Raw genomic sequence first — 20,779 nt, forward strand, 5'->3', positions numbered from 1 at the left:
GCTATTTCAATTATATATCTATGGCATTAAGGATTATATTTGTTTGCAGTACGGATATGTAATTGGTAGACAATTTGTCCACACCGTAGCGGATTGAGTCGTTTATATTCGGAAATAGAGCAATTTAGCTGTGAATTTATCCGTTTCCGATTCATTTAGTTGGTTACGGGTGGTCAATATGAAGTTGACGTATGTTATAAGGGTGTGATGAATAGCTGTGATGTAGGTAAATCGTTTGCGATTCATTGGAGCTATATAAATTAATATGGTACCAAACAACCCGCGTGGCTTATTATGATGTGGATTAAAGCGTTTAGTCGTGATAATCATTTCTATTCCTTTCAGATTTAAGGTTTTTTTTTTGGGAAGATTTATGTGAATATAATTTTTGTTTTACATTGATAATGTTTGTAAAATTTTGTTTCTTTGTTTATAACACAAAGTTATTTATTGTTTTGCATGAATTCATTAGAAAATTTTGTCAAATATGTACGTACATGCAGTACAACTAAGGTACTAACTAATTCGTCTCAGATAATATAGCTTTCAAAGAAACAAGTGTGTGACGATCAATAATTTTCCCTTTAGGACGGCGTCGTTATTATAAATCCTTGATTACGAAAGAAGAAATGAAGAAATCATTTTCTATCTTCTATATATTTTTCTTGTTTCTGTACATTAATGATTAATAGAGTTCTTTTACATGGTTTCCTTGTACAAATCATTTTTATAGAAACTGAAGTTTTCAGCGGCGATTACTATGGCAACGTGGTAAATAAATAATCAATAGCTAATTGAATCACTGAAATAATGTTTCGTACGGTCCAATATGAAGACAGTAAAAGCGTATCATACAGTCCACTAAACCAAACTTATTGGACATAACATGTCGCATATAGTTTGGCGCCTCCTGCGAACTACTTTATTACCTCATCTTTGCTGTGTCAGATAAATACTGTCAGATTATTGGTTTTATTGGGCTCTCGCTTGTTACACCATGTTTTACGAGGTGATCATTTCCATTATACTCTGGTGTAAATCTAATACATGTGTTGTAATTTCGAGTCGGATTTATATTTCCTTTCCTAAGCGACGGGCTTTGAAATACATAATTTTTCTATCATGTTCCGTTTTTTTTTTATTGAAATTATTGTAGTGTGAACACGATTTGGTGTTTTTATTTAAAGTTTCCTAAAATTCACTGAATAAAAGTTAATAATACTTCTTATGTGCATATTTCTTAATGAGAACTTACGCGAGTATTCATATTTCTTGATTTATCCAAACAGTAATTCTGTAGGCTCATCGAATTTATACGAATTTAGCATTTGGGTCAAATTAGAGGTCCCAAAAATATTGTAATATAAATAATATATTTTTTTTGGTTGAAAACCTGAACTTCCGTTTAGTTATTTAATATTTCTTTATTTATATAGTATTACATATAACACTATTTATAGGAAACTATTTGCCGATATCTTTAGATAATCAATCAACATTAGATGGATAACAAGTCACATATACTTGAGACGTTATGGTAAATAATTATAATTTGCGTAGTTAAGAACTGTTCAGTGATATCGATGTCAGGTTTGTTATTAACAAATAATCGTATCCAATTAAAAAAAAAAAAAAAAAAAAATATATATATATATATATATACATATATAGCTCTTCTTCGGTCATCATGGTACAGTAAAAAACTATTATCAATTGTTTTTACAGAATTTTAGATAGTGCGAACAATAGTGCTAAAACTTATAGACGTAAATCTAATAAAAGATATTTTTTTTTGTAGTAAAAAAAAATATTTTACACAAATCTAGCTAAAACTACGGCATTTTTCATAGATAATAATTTCCATCATATAATAATAATAATAATAATAAAATATTAACAAAACGCTTATTGATTATATAGTCACATGAAGATGAAAGCATACATTGCGATACTGTTATGAGTTTCGATTACTTGTTGAGTAAACAAATCAAAAGCCGCATTCCATAGCCAAGAATACATAGTAAAGGATGCGTAGAATACAAGGAATACTTGAACACTGTTATAATTACTAGCACACGAGTTACAACATCCTGGAGTATGAGTGGCGTGACTGGCGAATCAGAAGCACTTAGATGTAACATGTTTTTATATATAGCCATATGGTTGAGGATACTATGTTATGACGGCCTTTGTGTTAAGTAAATCATTGTGTTCGTATTTTCATACGTTACTGTCGAGTTTTCCTTATGAATTACTTTTATTTACATGGAAATTTGATAATAGCAGACTTTTCTTTATATTTATAAGTTAAAACAATTGTTTGATGGTGATCAACAACTTTTTTTTTAAATGTATTTAAGATATATTTGTCATTTATTAAATTATGTTGTTAGAAGCATATTTATAAAGCAGAATATTTTTTTATTTGTAAAATTATTATGTTTCATTAGATTTATGACGTAAAAAAATTGTATTATAAAATTCTTTGGATATTTTTGATTAAAATTATTTAGGTCCTATATTTTTTTTAATCTGTCATAAGTATACTACTCGTACTACTTACGGCACTACAGACAAAATTAAATTTATACAATTTTTGATTCCTTGAAGTTTACTAACCTCTTATGTTGTAAAGATAAGTGTTGTTATAATATTAACCTTTGACCATTTCAAGTTGTTGTATTTTTGAGAGATAAACATAAATATAAAATAAAGAACATGAAAGTCATTAATAATTTTCGAGGGACCTCGCAGTATGTTAAGTCGATATATTTGTATGTAATTAGTCTGTGCAACTGTTATGTTTACTGAGGAGAATAAACAGTCGAGAGTCAACACTTGATGGAACGATGACTCTCTGCGCCGGCGCATCTAGCGGAGCCGCCTTGACCTCGACTTTGAAGCGAAAATCGTAATTTTAAATTCTATACATCTTATTAATATGTTATAGTAATTATTTTTGTATCATTTTGATGTTTTTATTATAATGTTATATATGTTTTCAGTATAGATATTTATTTATTCTACATTTAAAAGAGAATTTTAACAGAATTTGCTAATTATATAAGATAAGATTGAGGAATATCAATAAATATAAGACATAGAGTCACTTGTAGATAAGATTCCTGTAGGCACATACATAAGTCGTGATTTATATCCCAACTATTATTTTATTTTCACCAAAATACCCGTTTTAATCCAAAATTTATCTTTAAATAAGAGTAATAATAGTTTATGTAAATGAAGTTTCAACATTTTCCTAAGATTAATAACACAAACCTTATACAAAGATTAACGCTATAAAACGAAATCAATAAAAGAGATACAATTGATATCCATAGATAAATTCCAAGTTCCCGCCACAAACAGTGTACGTCTATAGATTATGGTTCTATATGAATACCGTACGAGAGTGTTGAACAAACAAGTACATCGATAAAGTATCCAGCAAATTATGTATTTTTTTTTTTATAAAAATGATGTTCGCTTCTTCTGACCGTCTCACGATAATTCCCTTGTAATCACTAGATTATCGTCGCCCACTCGGCATCCCATAGAGATCCCAATTGTAAACGCTATTACGAGCCGATATGAATTTTCATTAGAATTTGGAAAGTAAAGAAATGCCTCGCTGCTTGATAGTTAATATCGGCTAAGTCATAATTAAAAGGTGTTACATTGACATTAAAATTATTGTATTAATTTACTTATTGATACCTTCGTCCACATTTTGTGTGTGATTTCGTATTGATAAGCGTGAATGGTTCCTGTACTGCACTTGTTTTGAATAAATTATAACCAATGTGTTTTTTATATTGTTTTATTGATATGAAAGGTTGTGAGTTTTCTCTACAAGTGTTATAGAGGCGTTATGATGCAATGTCTTATGTCCCGAGATACGTTACAATGCATGTGTCCATTTGATTACGTGCCGCCGTATGGAGTGCTTTCAATAAATATCACTGCGTGATATTATAATCACATGTATACATTGTTTGTTCATAATAATTCATGGATGTATTATCGTGAGGTATATGATACTTAGTACATTGGCGAGTACTAAACACAAGCGTCGCATCAGTTTAGTCTTTAATGTTGTATATCGCCCTTAAAATCTATTTTGATGATAACAATTAATACTGCCTGGTCACGTGAATTCTGTATTCGGTATTGGTTTTGAATTTTATGAAACCATAGTTTCTTTGTTTGTGTAAAGTCAATTTAGTTTCTTAATTAATGCCAGAATGTATTAAACTGTGCATTTTAATCGATTTAACGTTAAAATGTATTCACTTATAACATTACTTCTTCTCTAGATTTAATATGGAGGGATTAGACATAAAGACGATTTCTTACGCAAGTATTTTTGTTCTAATATTATTTGAATTTTTATACACATTTTATTTTAGGATAAATAACTAATAAACGAGTCTTTAAGGATAATAACTGTAAAGACGAAAGTTTACGTATATATATATATATATATATATATTGGTGCGTAACTAAATAACAAAAAATACTTAGTTATAGCAAATGTAAATGGAATTGATCTTGTTATAGGACGAAAAAATCAATTTATTTGAGTTTTACAAACAAAAAGATCATGTTAACGAAAAAATCTGTTGACACTTTTTTTTACCAAATGTTAAATAATATTTTTACATAGTTGATGAATTAAAATAGAAATAGTAGGTAATAGAACCAAAAACGAAGTGCCATACCCACGTAATTCCTGTCAAAAAAATAAACTCCATTAAGTTTGGCGAACATTAATGTTCTCTCAACCTTCCTATTAATAAATAAAATATATTTTAACACTTCTAGAGGGTCGCATGTACTAAGCAAATAGATAATAATTAAAAATGACGGTTAGTATGTCGGTATGTCACAATATATTTTATAGTTCCAAAACTCACCCATCTATTGAGTTTTTAGTGTACTTTAATATAACTATAAATTTTTAATTTATTGCCCGCTCACTAATACACCATTTCGTCCATTTTATTGCTGTGGCTACGAAAATTTATTTTCTTATGCTCTTCCGTAATTTAATTTTGTTGAATATGAAATTAAAGTATCATTACACTTTTTATTATGTTTTGCATTATGCATAGATATATTGAAAAGAATGTGTGAATGCCGGGAGTGCTGTGAGTGCTGTGACTGCCACGTGTATAATTTATGGTCAAATTTATTTATTACCGTCATATAAAACATATTTTTTTGGACACCCGATATATCAGAACCAGTAGCTTTGAGACATTCCCGTCAAGTATCAAACTTTTTAAGACTTTGTGTTATATTGAAAAAAATGTAATATTATCTTTTTAAATAGCAAAACGTATTTTCAAATGTATTTTGTAATTTTATTCATTATTATATTCAATTACTTATCTTTCGTGATATGTTTAAATTAAATAACTATTTAGAACATTTTGCAAGCTTCATATAGGCGTCGGATTAATGTGTTACCCCTGGGCTATGTTAATATTACTTATCCCAATTAAAATGTTAACAATAGCGCTTGAAAGCCACTGTTTAATGAAACCGGTTTGGCACAAGCTTTCTGAGCTAGTATCTTAATTTAAATGGGGTGAAACGATTGCTATGTTATATATTTAATATCAAACCTAATCACTTCAATATAAGAGTCAAATTAAGTTGTCGTTACTTTTTAACTTTGACACATTATTATAAACATTTTTTTTTATATTAATAACAACTCAGTAAATAGTGTAAGATTAATTTTCATTGTATTTCCAGTTTGGTATCTTATTTCAATATTGCATGAATCTTAATAAAGTATAAAATGATTTACAGTCACCATTAAGTGAGACATTAATTGTTTTTGTGATCACAAACAACGAAATTAAAAAAAATTAATCTACATGAGCATTGAATTTTATGGTGACATTAAAAATATTTTGACCATAAATTTTTATATAGAGGCTCAACAATACAATATAATCTATACAGCGGTTAAACGTATAACGAAACAAGTAAGCAAAAAAAAAAAAAAACATCAATCAAAATTTTCAATGCCCCGCGATGACAATGGGGATCGATGTTATATGTAGTAAAGGGGAAATAAAAACCAGTATCGTTTCCGACTGCACCCTCCTTCCGATCCGATAAGGTGTTGAAACCCGTGAAAAATGTGCTTGTATATCGTTATTTTAGTATATGAAATTGTTAAATCTCTGTTGTTATATAATCAGTTGGAATTTCGTTGAATGTTAGTATCCATCAAATCACGAACTGGATTCAAGCGTTTGCAATTTGGTGTTAAAATGGCCCGTTCCTTATTTGTGAATGTCAAATACCGTGTGCGTATTTATTCTGACATATAGCTAGGATTTTTTTTGTAATAAACAAATGAAAGCTATAAATGTATCGTCTGTTAAGCTGGTTGTGTCTTGCACTTTTAATTTACATTCCAGCCTTCATTAAAACAGATACGCTGTAAAGATAAAATCCACCATCTAAGTGTAATGAGTTTTATAGGCATTGACTTTGAATACAGTTCAATTAAACAATTATAATAAAATATTTATGAACATTATTAAATTTAACTTGAAAAGGGTAAAAATAGTAATGATATTTACGACTCATATTGAATTCCTGATGGTACACTAAAGATCATCGTCATTGGGTATATTTTAAAAAGTGTTACAATTCCTTAAATGAAATGACAAATAACACGTGTTTGGCAATGAATTTGTTTTGCGTCAGCTATGATGGATAGAGCACACGCGGCACAACCCTTTTCTATGGAATTATTTGGGGCGTGAAGGGTTAATAAATAAATTAATAAAGGACCCAAATTCTGCAGCTGTGTGCTTGCATATGTAATGCGATTCTTTATTGGAATTCAGATTTAGCAACGTAAACTCAAATACTTGTTCAAACATTCGTAAGTGTTGGGACGATCAAAGTAGTGAATTTTTTTAAGGCCTTCAGAATTTAGATTTTCTCACAAATTCAATACATATGATTTACCTTTTAAATACACCAAATGCATTTTTATTGAACATTTCACTCATTTTTTTTAATAATTAGATGCAAAAGTAAAAATACATAAAAGGGTCAAAATCCTCTGTGGAATATGAGCGTTAAAAATACTTTGATTTTGGCACAAGGGTCGCCCGGGGCTTATAAATAATAAAGAGAATGATGCTGCTATCAAGGATCTGTAGCTTAAATGGCTGTCATAGACCGAGATATCGGATTTCTGTTTATTGCTATGGACGGTAGCCGAGGTGAATCGACGAGTGAGTTGTCCGCAGATCGTCTTTTAGCAAGGTGATTTAGGTATTGAACAGAGATTGCGTTTGCGAATGCATATGCTGTTTATAATAGATAATATTTTTATTATCACTTTTACTTTGTTCTACTAAACATTAAAGCATGTGGGCATATTTTTTATCATTTCTTCAAACTGAATAATAATTTAATGTTTTTTTTTTATGTAGTATGCCTTGAAGAAACACCAATTTCGAAGGTAACGAAATATTATGGAGGCACATTTTAATGTTGTAATAATTGTAATAAATTCCAATGATATATGTGATGACGCGGTCACATCTTAGAGAGCACATAGTTGACGTCCAACTTGTTGTTAATAATCGTAAACGTTTTAAATAACGTTTATGAACATGTCCGCATTTATGAAATTTTTGCGTAATGTGATGTATCTTTATTTCTATCTTCAATGTAATTACGTATTACCTTAAACTTGTTTGAGATATCAACTTTTAATAATTTAATATATATATATATATATATATATACATGTATGTAACGTCAGTTGCATGTTGCTGTTACTATCTGGACTGAACAACACAACTCTGTGACAGTTCCAGTAAGTTCCGCACTGCATCCTGGAATCCACGGATCCTTGTTCGCTAACTGGGTTACAGTTGACATAATATATAATATGTATACTTTATTGGACAACAACCGTCGGCAAAAAAGGCTCAAACAAAAATTTCAAAAAACATTTTTTTTTACCTTTTTTGTTTATGAATAGACATTAGAGTTTTATGAATATTTGTGAAATTAATTAAAACAATACTTCAATAATTTAGTCAAGCAACAAGGAAACACGTCATCTATAGATTAATTACGATGAATCAGCTTTCATAGTAAATAACAGCAAATACTTGGTTAAATATTTGTTATGACAAACATTCATTACTTTAAATATTATGTGAATTCTAATAATATCAATCTAATTTTAATACTTATTTATAATAGTGCTTGTTTTAATGCAATGAAGTTTAAGTTAAGGCCTATATCACACAAATGTACCAGTTCGCGCATTTTTTTGTCACCATCGCGTTTAGAATTTCGGCGTTTGTTTAAAGGATTAAAATTGCCTTAGGGACCCAACCCTTAATCTATATGTGACAAAGCACTTCCTACCAAAATATGGGTAATCTACATAACAGTACGACTCTTTAATTTTATATCAGAACAATAGGAGAGCATTCGTGCAAAAATTGCATCGACTATACATTTATTGCTACGTATGTAACCCCTAACGTAGTATTGGCCTGAATATCGAGAGCAGCAAACGCCATATACATTTTGTACTATAAAATATTAAAAAATACAAAGCAATTTGTTTTGAACTATTGGAATTCGTGAAACCCACCCTATTTTGCTACAGCTACCCAGTTAAGCTTGGTATAGCTTTCTTATAAATATCCAAATCTTCCTTGTCTGCGAATTATAGTCATGTTCATTAGCTTGTAGCGAAAAGATGGTAGCGAAAAAGTGGTGAATTTAATATTCCTGGATGCGTCACCGGTCGGCAGAGTTGTAGGGCGACCGGTCGGGGCGAAAGTCGGCTCTGGCCACACAGTACGACCGCGGTACATAACACGCCACAGTCTCATCTAAGCCACAGCTATGCGAACATCCTCCCCATCATAGCCGAAAATTCCTCACTCTAATTCCGAACACGGCGAATCGGCGCGAAACACATTGCAAGATATCGCGATATTTTTTCTAATTTTTCTTTGAACGCGGCCTGATTAGAAGTTGCAGTTGGCGGCAAACGGGTAAAGTTGAGTGTTTGTGTATGTAAAGTGAATTTTATTTAGCTTCTAAGATTTTTTTTTGTGCGGTGTACAGTAACGTTGTGAAGTGTTGCAATTTAATTTTTGTGCATTTATCATTTGGATTTTATTTTGCTCCGGATTTTTTGGTTGGTTTTTGTTTTATTTTATTTATATAATATTTGTTGTTATTTCAGTTATAATTTTGCTTGTTGATTTGTGTCTAGAATATTCATTTATCTTGTCTCTTTATATTTCAAAACCGCAACCTAAATGTCTGTAGACTAATCCGTTAAAGATTACGCAAAACGATACTGAATCAATTAATTATTTCGCTCGGCGTCGCGCTAAGTACTGAATGATTCCGTATAATAAATCAGGACTTCATTAATTTTCCTTCGACAAATTCTATAACTTAGTATTAACGGGTTTCTGACGAGATGGAAAATCATTGCGGGTAGTGAGCGGTGATACTTTGATTAATTTATATCATAACATACATATATTACAACAGCATTATTTAAACATATAGTAAAATTTAAATTATAGATTAAAAAATATTAATTTTCACAAAACATAATAAAGTAAATGCTAAATGTATATTTATTAATTTGTATTTAAAAAACACGTCTTTTAATGTTATATAGAAAATTTTTTGCTCTGACTCTCTATGTCTACGGACCTCTACGTAGAGATACCATTTCTTTATACGCATTCCAGGGAGATGAGAGGTTTAAATTGAAATTGTTTACGTATGAATACTATTCGCATAGCCCCAGTATGTTTAATTTTTTTTATATAATTAATAGGTATGTACGATAGAGTTAGGATAACATCTCGTTCGGTTATGTTGTTGTAATTTAAATGCAATCACATTTATAGAAAAATATTGTTGAAATGTGTTCTAACTCATATATTAGAAACAAATTTTGGACGCAGTTTTTACTAATTTTAATAAAACAAAAGGAAATAATTGAAAAAGAAAATTTAATTAAATTTGATAATTGAATCAGGCCAATTGGGAAAATACGAAACATATTTAAACGAAAAGCTATTGTACAGAAAAGAGAAGCAATATAAGTTGGAGACATAATAACAAAATGCTAAGAAAGTTTTTCTTGAAATGAAGCCAGGAATGAAGTTCCCAATTTAAGGTTCAAGTGATCAACTTATAGAAAGTTACGTATATTTTTTATATTTAAAATGATCAGGCAAATAAACTTTTATTCGATCTGCGGAATATTTATCAGTTTAACATTGTGTCATAAAAATATTCAATTTAATTTAAAGGTAATTCACCGATACACAGACTAAAGCTATTAGATTCATTGACATAGAGACACGAAAATTGATTTTATTGTTATAGCCTTCTCTGGCAACTTCGCTTACGTAAGAATTCAATTTATATACAATTGCTTTCATAGTGACGGGCGTGGTGTGGTCTTACACGAGTTACATTTGCCCCAAGACGATTCCATGATGGGTGGCCAAAAGTTTATTGCTTTATATTAAATCAATTATATTATTAATCATGCTATAAAATATAAATAAAAATGTACAGAAACAAATATAAAAATAGATACTCTCGGCAAATCCTTCTAATAATTTTTTTTGGGTAAAATTTCAATAGAGGAACAGATCGTATTTTATTTTCAAAATAATACGAGTTCAGTGACCGTTCACAGAAGAATATCATACTTGTAGTAAAACATTCGTATCGATAAATTTTTGTTTGCTACAATAAAATGAAAAATTTTAAATCACTTCCATATATATCCCGGAATGGTGTCATTGACTCGTAGTTTAACTTCGACAGTAAATTACAGTAAGGATTTTACGAAATACATTTGTTTAATAATGTAATCACCGGACCTGACGAAAGAGTAAATACGCTTAAGATGATTTTGTATTTAGTTTTAGAGCGCTTATGATTGATTTACCTATTGTTAACTTCGTTGTTTTAGCATGCTATAAATTCTACGCTAGAAGAGAGTGTTTCTTGAATTCTGAAAAGGGCTTTTAAAAATAGTTAAAGCGGTTAATTGATTTTTCATAGGACAGGAATATATATATATATATTTGGGAAAAGTTTTACTCTATGCACTTATGTGAATTTATAACGGTATAATTTAATACGAGATAATTTAATTTTAGTAAACATCTTAATTATATTTAATTCTGTTCGAATATGAGTCTAAAAGCAATTGCATTGACTGCAAAACAGAATTAGAATCTGTTTAAATAATAAATGATATTTTGTCTGTCTGAACATCGGCATACGTTAAATTGTTTATTGCCTAGATATATTTAGTACTGCAGTGTAGACCTTCCGCAGAAAGGTTCAGTAAAATATATTTATATAGAATAATGACTAACTTTTTTTTTATATAGCATTTTTATTCTTTTATAACTTTTTCATATATCCTGTATCCGATATACTAAATTAATTGCAAGTTAAGCTTTTAAAAATTGTATGATTTTCTGTAAATCACATAAGCACTAGTAGGGCTTTATATTTTATATTATAACTCATTAAAACTTATTTTTGCCATCGCATTTTAAGTATACGCCTCATCAAAAGATGCGGTTACTATAAAATACTTTCTTTCACTTGAGTTCGGGTTTCACACATAATTCCGCTGTCAGTTCGCAATAGCCTGTGAGACATAACACACTATAACCTGTAACATTTGTAGTTTACTTTCAGTCCTTTTATTAAAATTATTAACTTGTAATGAAGGCTACCTTAGTTATTGATCGTTTTCAGATCAATACATTGAGAACATCCTAAATCTAATGTCATTGACAATAGTAAAACCTTAGTGACTTTGCTATACATGCATACGACGTATTAACGTAGCATTGTTTGTTTTAAGTGTTCTCTTTTATAGAGGTCCTAAGTAAGATACAAACTTTAATGTTTCTCTCACATACTAAAGTAAACTTAATGGCCCATAAAGGTTGGTCTAAAAATCATATATTGCAGGTTAAATTATCTGCGAGTACGTCTAACGTTCGTTGCACTTCTGTTTGTTCAAACTTTAGTCTGTAAACGTAATAACTTTTCGTAGTTCCACAGCGAAATGTCGTTTGTTTCAGTGATTTATTACTGGTGGATATTTTTACGTGTCGTCCTCGAAGATGACTCGCTTCTTTGCAATGTCAATGATTGATTTTGTTTGAGTTGGTTGCATTTTTCAATGTTGGGATAGAGTCATGTATCGTATTTGTTACTTCCAAATACATATATACGGTAGAAAAGATTTGAAAATTACTTTTTATATATTACTTAAGTTTGCATATTCACATATTAATGTAATCTCTGGTTTCATTTGTAAAATTTATTTCCTGATACTAAAACACGTGTTGTTCAGGATGGCCTATCACCTTTGACTTATTCTAATAACTGTCGTCGAATAAAACCGTCAGTCTTGACAGTACATAATTTTATCAACATAGTTGTACAAATATCAAAAGCCTTTTAAACTTGGAGCCTAGTAACTAAATAAGGTTGTATAGTTTTGATTATTATATTTAATGTAAAGAAACCGAGGGCGGGACTTGTTAGCCATAATTTAAAAGCGCTTAAGTAAAATACTTATTAAATATAAATCAATTTAAAACGAGGTCTAGTTTACCTTTTCATTTGAGCTGACTGATCTGCGTTCATTTCGAATGAACGTTTTTATTCGAAAACTCCTGTGATTAATAGAGTTGGGTTAAAAACTTACAATTGGAACGACTGAGTTTCATTTCTATTTAATGGTATTAAGATTCATTTTCCGTCAAACTGAAAGAATGTGCTTCAAAAATGCGGAGTCAACGACGTGTTACATTATGATGATTGCAATAGAGTCATGGCCTTTGGTGCAAGGTTTTCAGGTGCAATGTCGCTATTTGATATAATGTTTTACGATTTGCACGTGTACGAGAAAATCATTGGAGCCTTATACAGCGATGGGAGGTTATTTTATATGAACATTTTAAAAACTCGTTAACCTAGATTTTAAATATAATTAAATCTACTTAATAAGCAAATATTTTATGCTTCTAAACAAAAATTTAAATATATTCATGGATTCTTCGTGAAATGAAATAGAATAAAAGCTAAGCAGATAAGGCATTTTAATTGAGATCATAGATTTAAATTGAATGTCCTGTTCTAAACCGCGTTGCATTAATTATTATCTAGCAATACCATCGACAATTTACCTGTGGTCTGCCACAAGAAATGTTCTGTATCTAGGCTGTGCACAAGTGACTCAAGGATATATTAAAAAATTTTAACTTTTATTTCCCTTCATTTGACAAGAAGAATTAAAATTCCACTGCTTTATATTTTTATATTTATTGTAAATGAAATGTCGTTTTGTTTGTTGACAAAATGATGGCGGTATGAATAATTCCTCGTAAGCATATATTACGGTAATAATATTCATATATACGAAGAAAATGTAAACATATTTTAAGTAACAGTAAAAGCTCCGTGTCAGCTGTTATGAAGACTGTCATTTCTCGCAATGCAATTTCTATATGTTTAACATCCGAACCGTACCTGAGATGTATAAAACCTTCTTTATTTATTTATACTCCGACAGAAATCACCCTTTGCGTCGCCCGCTCGACACATGGGAACCAAGAAAGCATTCAAAATGATTTATTGTAAATGGTTTTCTACTTTGTTGGCTAAAATAATAAGACCCGCGTCCGGATTGCTGTTCTAAATTCGATATTTTATTGTTACTTTTTTCCTTTGCGGCATGCCGATACGCGATACAAAATTAAATTTGCAATCCCTTTGTTAGGCCATTAGGCGCTGCGATTGAATGAGTCAACGGTATGGTAATCGAATCAAAATTAAAAGGAGAAGTTAATTAGCGGTAAGAAATTGTGTTAACGTCGTAAATGTGGAACTTAGGGATGTAACAACTGAATAAGACATCGCTGATTCTATAAATGAAAAACGGCAGTTCCTTTGTTCGTCGGATACAATAGAATTCAATACCCGAACGATTGACGGAGTCAAACCGAAGGTGTTATGAGAATTAGTGGACCATTATTGCTGCTTAGAAAAGGCTATGGTCAAGCGAATAGTAGATAACAATAATTAGCTCGGACTTAACAAAAAGTGACATAAATCCCGCATAATAAGTTCCTTGGAGTAAAAAAAGACCCAGTTTACCTGAGAATCTGCTTTTTTTGCAGCATGACTCGGAATGAACGTGAACCAATATAATAAACACCTCAATCCCGGGCAGGCATTGTTTAATGAGTTTCTGTTGTGATCTTGCACAATCTTTGAGCGCTTGATGTATTTTTTTTTTTGTTGAATTTGCGAGAAAAATAAAAGGTTTTTGTATGTTTGGTAGCGCTTAAACAAAAGGGGCTCGTGTGAAGGTGTGATTTATTTACGATTTCGCTCTAACAGTTTTCGCTTGGCCGCTTTAAACACGTCCCAAGTTATATGCCTTTTAATAAAGAGGAATTCAATGTTTTTATTGGTGTTAAATATTAATACCGTACTCTCATTGTTTCAGGTGCGATATGGAAACTTTGCTATCCGATAACTACTTGCTTGGGAATCTGTAATAACAATTTTAATATAAAACGATTTTTAATTCAAAACTTTCATAAAACAAAGATGCTGGGGTGTGTTTTGAGGGTAGTGATCTCAAAATTCGTATTCGCGAAGCAGATCAACCTGAGCTCGGCAGACGATAGCCGATGCTTAGACAAGTAAATAAGTAAATTCCTAAGAAACTTTGACAATATTTGGCCTTATTATCAAATTAAAGCAGTTAACAATACTAGTCAGTCAGAACCGTGTTTAGCAATAGTAAGTTACCATAGTGGAATTTAAGCAAAACCGTAGGGATTCATAGTAAGGGCCACCTTGGTGGTATGCTTTATATTGTATCTTGTATCGACTGCGCGCTGATTGGTCGCTACGTCACGTGGCTTCCCGGCGCGCGACTTCAGTGCTGGATGCTACTAACTGTATACACGTAAGTACTTTTTGTTTTTTTATATGTTTACTATCGTTTGGATACTTATGTTTGTTATGTACAGCATCCTGTGTGAAGAATATTAGTTTATTATTCGTTAAAGACGTATCTGATCACTCTTTGTAAAGTTATCGCCGTGTCGAATACTAAAATATAGTAAGCAGATAGTTTAATAAAATAGTAGCTATCCTTTTTGTCTTTTTGGAAGGCCAATTATGCAGTTAAAACATTAATATGTTTTTTATACTACAAAATATTCCCCCAAGACGTGTTTTTTTTATATAAATGAGTATTCCAACCGTTTATATTTGTACGGATTTCTTTTTAGCCCTTCTAAGCTCCGGAAATCAACTAATAGATTCCCAGGATGCCGTTCGTATCACAATACAAATCTATTACATAACCTAAGTAGCTAACTATCGTAGCATGAACTTTTACATCTGATTGATATGTCAATCAAATAATTATAATAACAATAATGTATTAGTTTTCGCTCCTAAATAATCGATATATAAACGCTACTATAGTATCAATTGTTATTAGAGTGCTTTTATTATTGAAAATATAAATATAATAGGTGTTATGAAATCATTCATAAGTTATAACCAATGATTATATATCACCTGGAAATAGTATTAACTGAAAGTATTACTAGAATGTGATACGTTTGTAAGCGAGAATAACCAATTCTATACTGTATCATCAATCGACACGTCGTTTTTTAATTCGAAATTTTTTGAATTCCGAACTTTTTGAATTTTGGTAACCGAACACAATATATATCCTACATAGACTGTTTTGTAGACCGTTCATTTGGTAACGTGAACATAAAAAAAATTGCCAACAATATTAAATGTTTGCAAACTATGTTTGTTTGAAATATTACAACGACGTGTTAAATCGTCTGGAATCCAATATTGTTTGATGTCAAACATTTAATTCGTCGAGTTAGTTGTTGCTGAAATAAGTCTGTCGTATTTGATTAATTGATAACATTGTATCATCATTCATCTATGATATTGGCGATAGTTGGACATTATATAAAATCGTACACAGCAACAAAAATAATATTTTAAGTCTATTGATATAATTGTTAATAGCTAAAGATAAATATTAAATAATGTCTGTCCTTATAAAGTATTAATAAATTTTTCTATGTATCTTAACAACAAACACCTTTAACTTAATATCTATAATAAATCATTATAAATACTGCCGTTTGTACATAGAAGAAATTTTGTTAAAAATGAGAAAGAATAATATACAAATATAGCGTTTTAATTATTTCTTATTAATTTAATTTTTCGAAGCTGATTAGCCTGATTTTTTTCCGATTTGGTTAAAGCAAATCTTAATCTTCGGTTTGTTTTAGTAAAATATGTATTATTTTTCAGCTTCTTTTTCATACATTTTTCCTCGTTGAGTATTTTTCAGCTAATTAAAATATAAATGATAAACAGAACATGAGTAAAGAAAGTAAAAATAAAATCTCAATTGATAGATAACAATACCGCTTAACAACGCATACGTTATCCTCAAGTCTAGACTGAGCGTTGATAGTGAATGTTCTAGATTAATATAGGGATGTCCGATAACCCGGAAAGTTACAGAAGGGATTGTGTTTTCTCTCAATGTAGGATGTATAAAGTGTAATGTGTAGTTAAAATTACGATCAATACATAGAATTTTTTCTTGGTATATTACTATTTGATTCTAAACTATCCATTTACTGACAAACAGATTTATCTGTACGGTATTATAACATTACTTTTTACTCCAAAAACCCTGCGTGTTCAGTAACCCGGTCCTGGATAAATAGTTTTTTTTTTGAATACTACACAATAAAAAGCTGACTGTACAACGAAAATCACTTTAACAGCTCGTCTTAAATAAGATGGGTAAATATAAAATATTGCGACCTTTACTAATAAGATCACCCCACGCGATTTCAATTTGATCTTAATCCGTACAAAAACCAATGTATAACGGTATCAAACATAAATAAAGGAATACATAAGTAATTAAGTAAATATACGCTACTATTTAATAAAAATGAATAAAGATTATTATAACATATCTAATCTATGCTGCTATTGAAATTAGTCTAAGACAATAATATGTGGGCACCATTGTTAGAATTACCCGTCTCATATTACCAGGTTTACGACATAACCGGCTAGACAATTTTTTTCTTACTACCTCAGTGGGCGTATATTAGAAATAAATTAATCATTGTACACTACTGTTCTGTACTGGATGTGTTAAGACAATATTGATTTTGGATAAGATATTTTGGGACGTAGATTTGAAGGTTATTCTATAACTCATTACTATAATAATGGATAATGATTAATTATGTTTTGTCATTTATATACTGCCTGAATGTTGTTATTAGACTTAGTAGGAATTGGAGAGTCACTTGGACTTAAACCGTGCGCTACACACATAAGACCAGGATAATGAATTTAATATAATATAAACATTAAACCAGCCTATAATTTGCTTTTATGGTTGCAATTATTTACGCATTGAGATGTGAATTATTTTACCATATTGGTATGTATAACTTCCTGGGTTTTTCCTCTCATTATTTAAAGTGAAATATAAAAGAGATTTTGGGGATGTGTGGAAAAAATTATATGAAGTAAAAAACCTTTTAAAAACACAAACATTCACTGGAATGTGCTAAAACGAAAAAAAAAATTCTAAACTTTTATTATCTGCTTAAGAGTTATAGTATAATTTATATATATAATAAAAAAGGTTGTTCTCTCAAACAAACATACACACATGCAAGTTAAATAAAACGGTGTTATAATAAGTCATTTCGTATCAAATAAATGTACATCTACCGTATAACTAATTGATAGAGGCAATGACATCGAAACAATCACATTCATATGTCACTCTTCAAAGCGCGTCCAAATACAGGGATAATGAGTTATTACTAAATATACTTAAGGAGAAGCTTTTACCAAATAACATTATATAAATATGATTTTACCATTCTAGTTGTAAAAAAAAGAGTTTCAAAGTAACGTATTAATACAAACGAATAGACAATATACAAACTTATTAGTAGGTACGTAAAATTTTTGTTAATTCATAAAAGTTTATTATTGTTTACAAATTTAACGTTTAAATGTGCAAAATTTTTTTAGCTTGACATTTGTCAAAATCGACAAAAGTCGTACATGACCTTAAGATTCATTGAAAGTTTCGAGTACGATGGGTGTCTGATAAAAGAATTGACGGATTAGTTTTCTTAACTGATGCTGATCAGTGATGATTGTTTGGGTTGTTATGAACGGGTCAATGGTCACAAAAATTTTCATTAGGTCTTTTAAACCTTTTATTTGTCGTCTTATTAACCTTTGGTATACTCTGTAACTAAACAAATGATTTTGATATACTATATAAATACAAAAGCATCTCTTATCTTGATTTAATTTGAAATATTTTTCTTTTGACTTTGTTTTTTTCTCGCTTTTTTCAAGAAACTTCTCTGTTATACGGTGAATTTTAAAATCTATAATAGTATATATAGTATTTTGGTATAAACAATATATATGTAAAAACAATAAGTATTTGAGAAAGGTAATTATTCTGGAATAAGTCATATTAAATCAAAATCAACAAGGAATGACGTAAATAAAATTAGTCCTTATAAATAAATTGCATGGCTGTATACTTTCTGCCTTTGTTTGTATATCACATTACTAGTATGTGGTGTTTTTAACTGTAATTGTTGACTTGTCGAAGTGTACAATTGCGTTTGGGAAGCGACTTTGGAGACATCGCGCTAGTGGGCGGTCTCTATAAGGACGACTTCTTAAGAAAATAATTTTATAATCTATTGCTTACAACTGATATGTGAGATATTTATTGCTCGATACAAATAGTTTCTAGAACAGTTCACTATTATTCAGGATTTGTATGGAAAAATAAAATATGATTGTCGTATGATTTATAGACGACGTGTAAAAAATATTCTCGACTAGTTTCCACCCACAACACCGTTCATTATAATATGTTATTTTTATGCATGTTATTAATTAAATTATTATTAATTTTAAAATAATTTTATGATATTTAATTTACACATTTAAATGAAACATGATATTCAGATGTTTTCGCATTGATTATTTTAATGCAATGAAATAATAAAATGTTTTTTCTCTGTTACTTATCTGATACACTTACTTACTAAAACAGATAAACAGGCCGATATTTTTTATTTCAAGAGACGTTTGGTGGACTTTAAATTTATATATATATATACATAGGTGTAAAAGATTTTGTGTGTATATGTGTGTGTGTGTGTGTGTGTGTGTGGTTGTATTTAAGTAACCAAAATCCCTAATATTTAAGGATTTATATTAATAAAAATTCATATCACAGATCTCATCTTTATTCCCGAAAGGTTATTCAATTAGTATATATTTCTGAAGTCGACAGCTGTTTGATACGGTCAGGTGGTGCCTCTCGAGATAAGAGGGATGCCGTGAAGGGGATGGAAAAGGATATGACGATTGTTATCAACGACTCTAGAAAATAAATAATGTCCTGCTATGTATATTATTTCGTAAATATAATTCTCGATATCTTTGTCCGTAAGCACTATATTTAGTCAATAATAATATTCTAATTACAAGATCCTAAATCATAGATAGGAGATTAATAAAAAATTAAATGCATTAAAAACTTTCATAATCCTACATTGTAATTAAAGTTATAAAAGAGTTTCTAATTATGGTATCATTTTTATGAGGACGAAAACTCGGGCTTAACGTATTAATGCAGGATTATAGATTTAATTTTATAAAAATGTCTTATCTAGGAATAAATTTATCCTTGAGTCTGGCACCTCGTAATAAAGTTTCCATGTAAAATTAAACGTTCACATTGATTTCGTGTACTCATAATCATTGTCGGGGCTTTTGATCGTCCAATACGCGTAATTGTAGGTTTAGCGTTTATGCACCGGTGCAAGTGAGAAGTGTACGCGTGTATGTATGTATTCAATTCGTGATTATGTCCGCCCACCGTATCTGACCTTAAAGTATGGAGGTGCGCCCGTCAACATTTTAACATACAAGGCTGTTTGTAAACAAAAATACTGTTGGCTTTTATTTTTGTTTAATTACTTAAACGGATTCGGTCGCTGTTATGTGTAAATTATATGTAAACAATGAATATTTTCTGGTTAAGTATACATGGATTGTTTGTAATAAATAATTTATTTATAAGCTTAGATGTAGCTTGTTTGAGCGTGTGAATACAAATTTAAGGTGAAACACACTAATCAAACATAGCTTTTGTCATACACTTTAAATGTTGGTTTGTTGTATTAAACTTATACGAGAAAACAATGATCCTCTTTTAACTTGAACCTCTCCGTTGCTCTTTTTCATCAAGTGTTTTAAATGAACAGTTATTACAATATCGGAGGCTGGATATTTATGATAAGTCTTTGATGTCTTATTACCGCCATCTCTGTATCTAGATTAACATAAAAAATATACGTCAAACTTTTTAATTACGTAAATGTAAGCTTTTACAACACTGTTATTTATTACCTCATCAATTTTATGAAAGTGTATTTTCAATTAACAATAGGGACACCTTTTGATTAATTATATTATCATTTAAGATTACTATTTCTATGACATAAACTGAATACATTTAATGATTGTTGTTGTAAATGAACTA

General features: G+C 30.0%; 1 protein-coding gene across 2 annotated transcripts in view; it reads left to right on the forward strand.

The window, feature by feature from the left end:
• The first annotated feature begins 8,880 nt into the window (after positions 1–8,880).
• Positions 8,881–20,779, forward strand: part of LOC116769536 (uncharacterized) — a 53,252-nt gene continuing 41,353 nt past the window's right edge. The window contains exons 1-2 of one of the 2 annotated variants that reach the window (XM_032660666.2): positions 8,881–9,065; positions 14,600–15,067. In XM_032660666.2, the coding sequence (XP_032516557.1) occupies positions 14,964–15,067 (104 nt within the window). In that variant the 5' untranslated portion in view covers positions 8,881–9,065; positions 14,600–14,963. The other variant, XM_032660668.2, reaches the window with a different exon arrangement.

This window comes from Danaus plexippus, chromosome 14 (assembly GCF_018135715.1).
Source record: "Danaus plexippus chromosome 14, MEX_DaPlex, whole genome shotgun sequence".
Lineage (NCBI taxonomy): Eukaryota > Metazoa > Arthropoda > Insecta > Lepidoptera > Nymphalidae > Danaus > Danaus plexippus.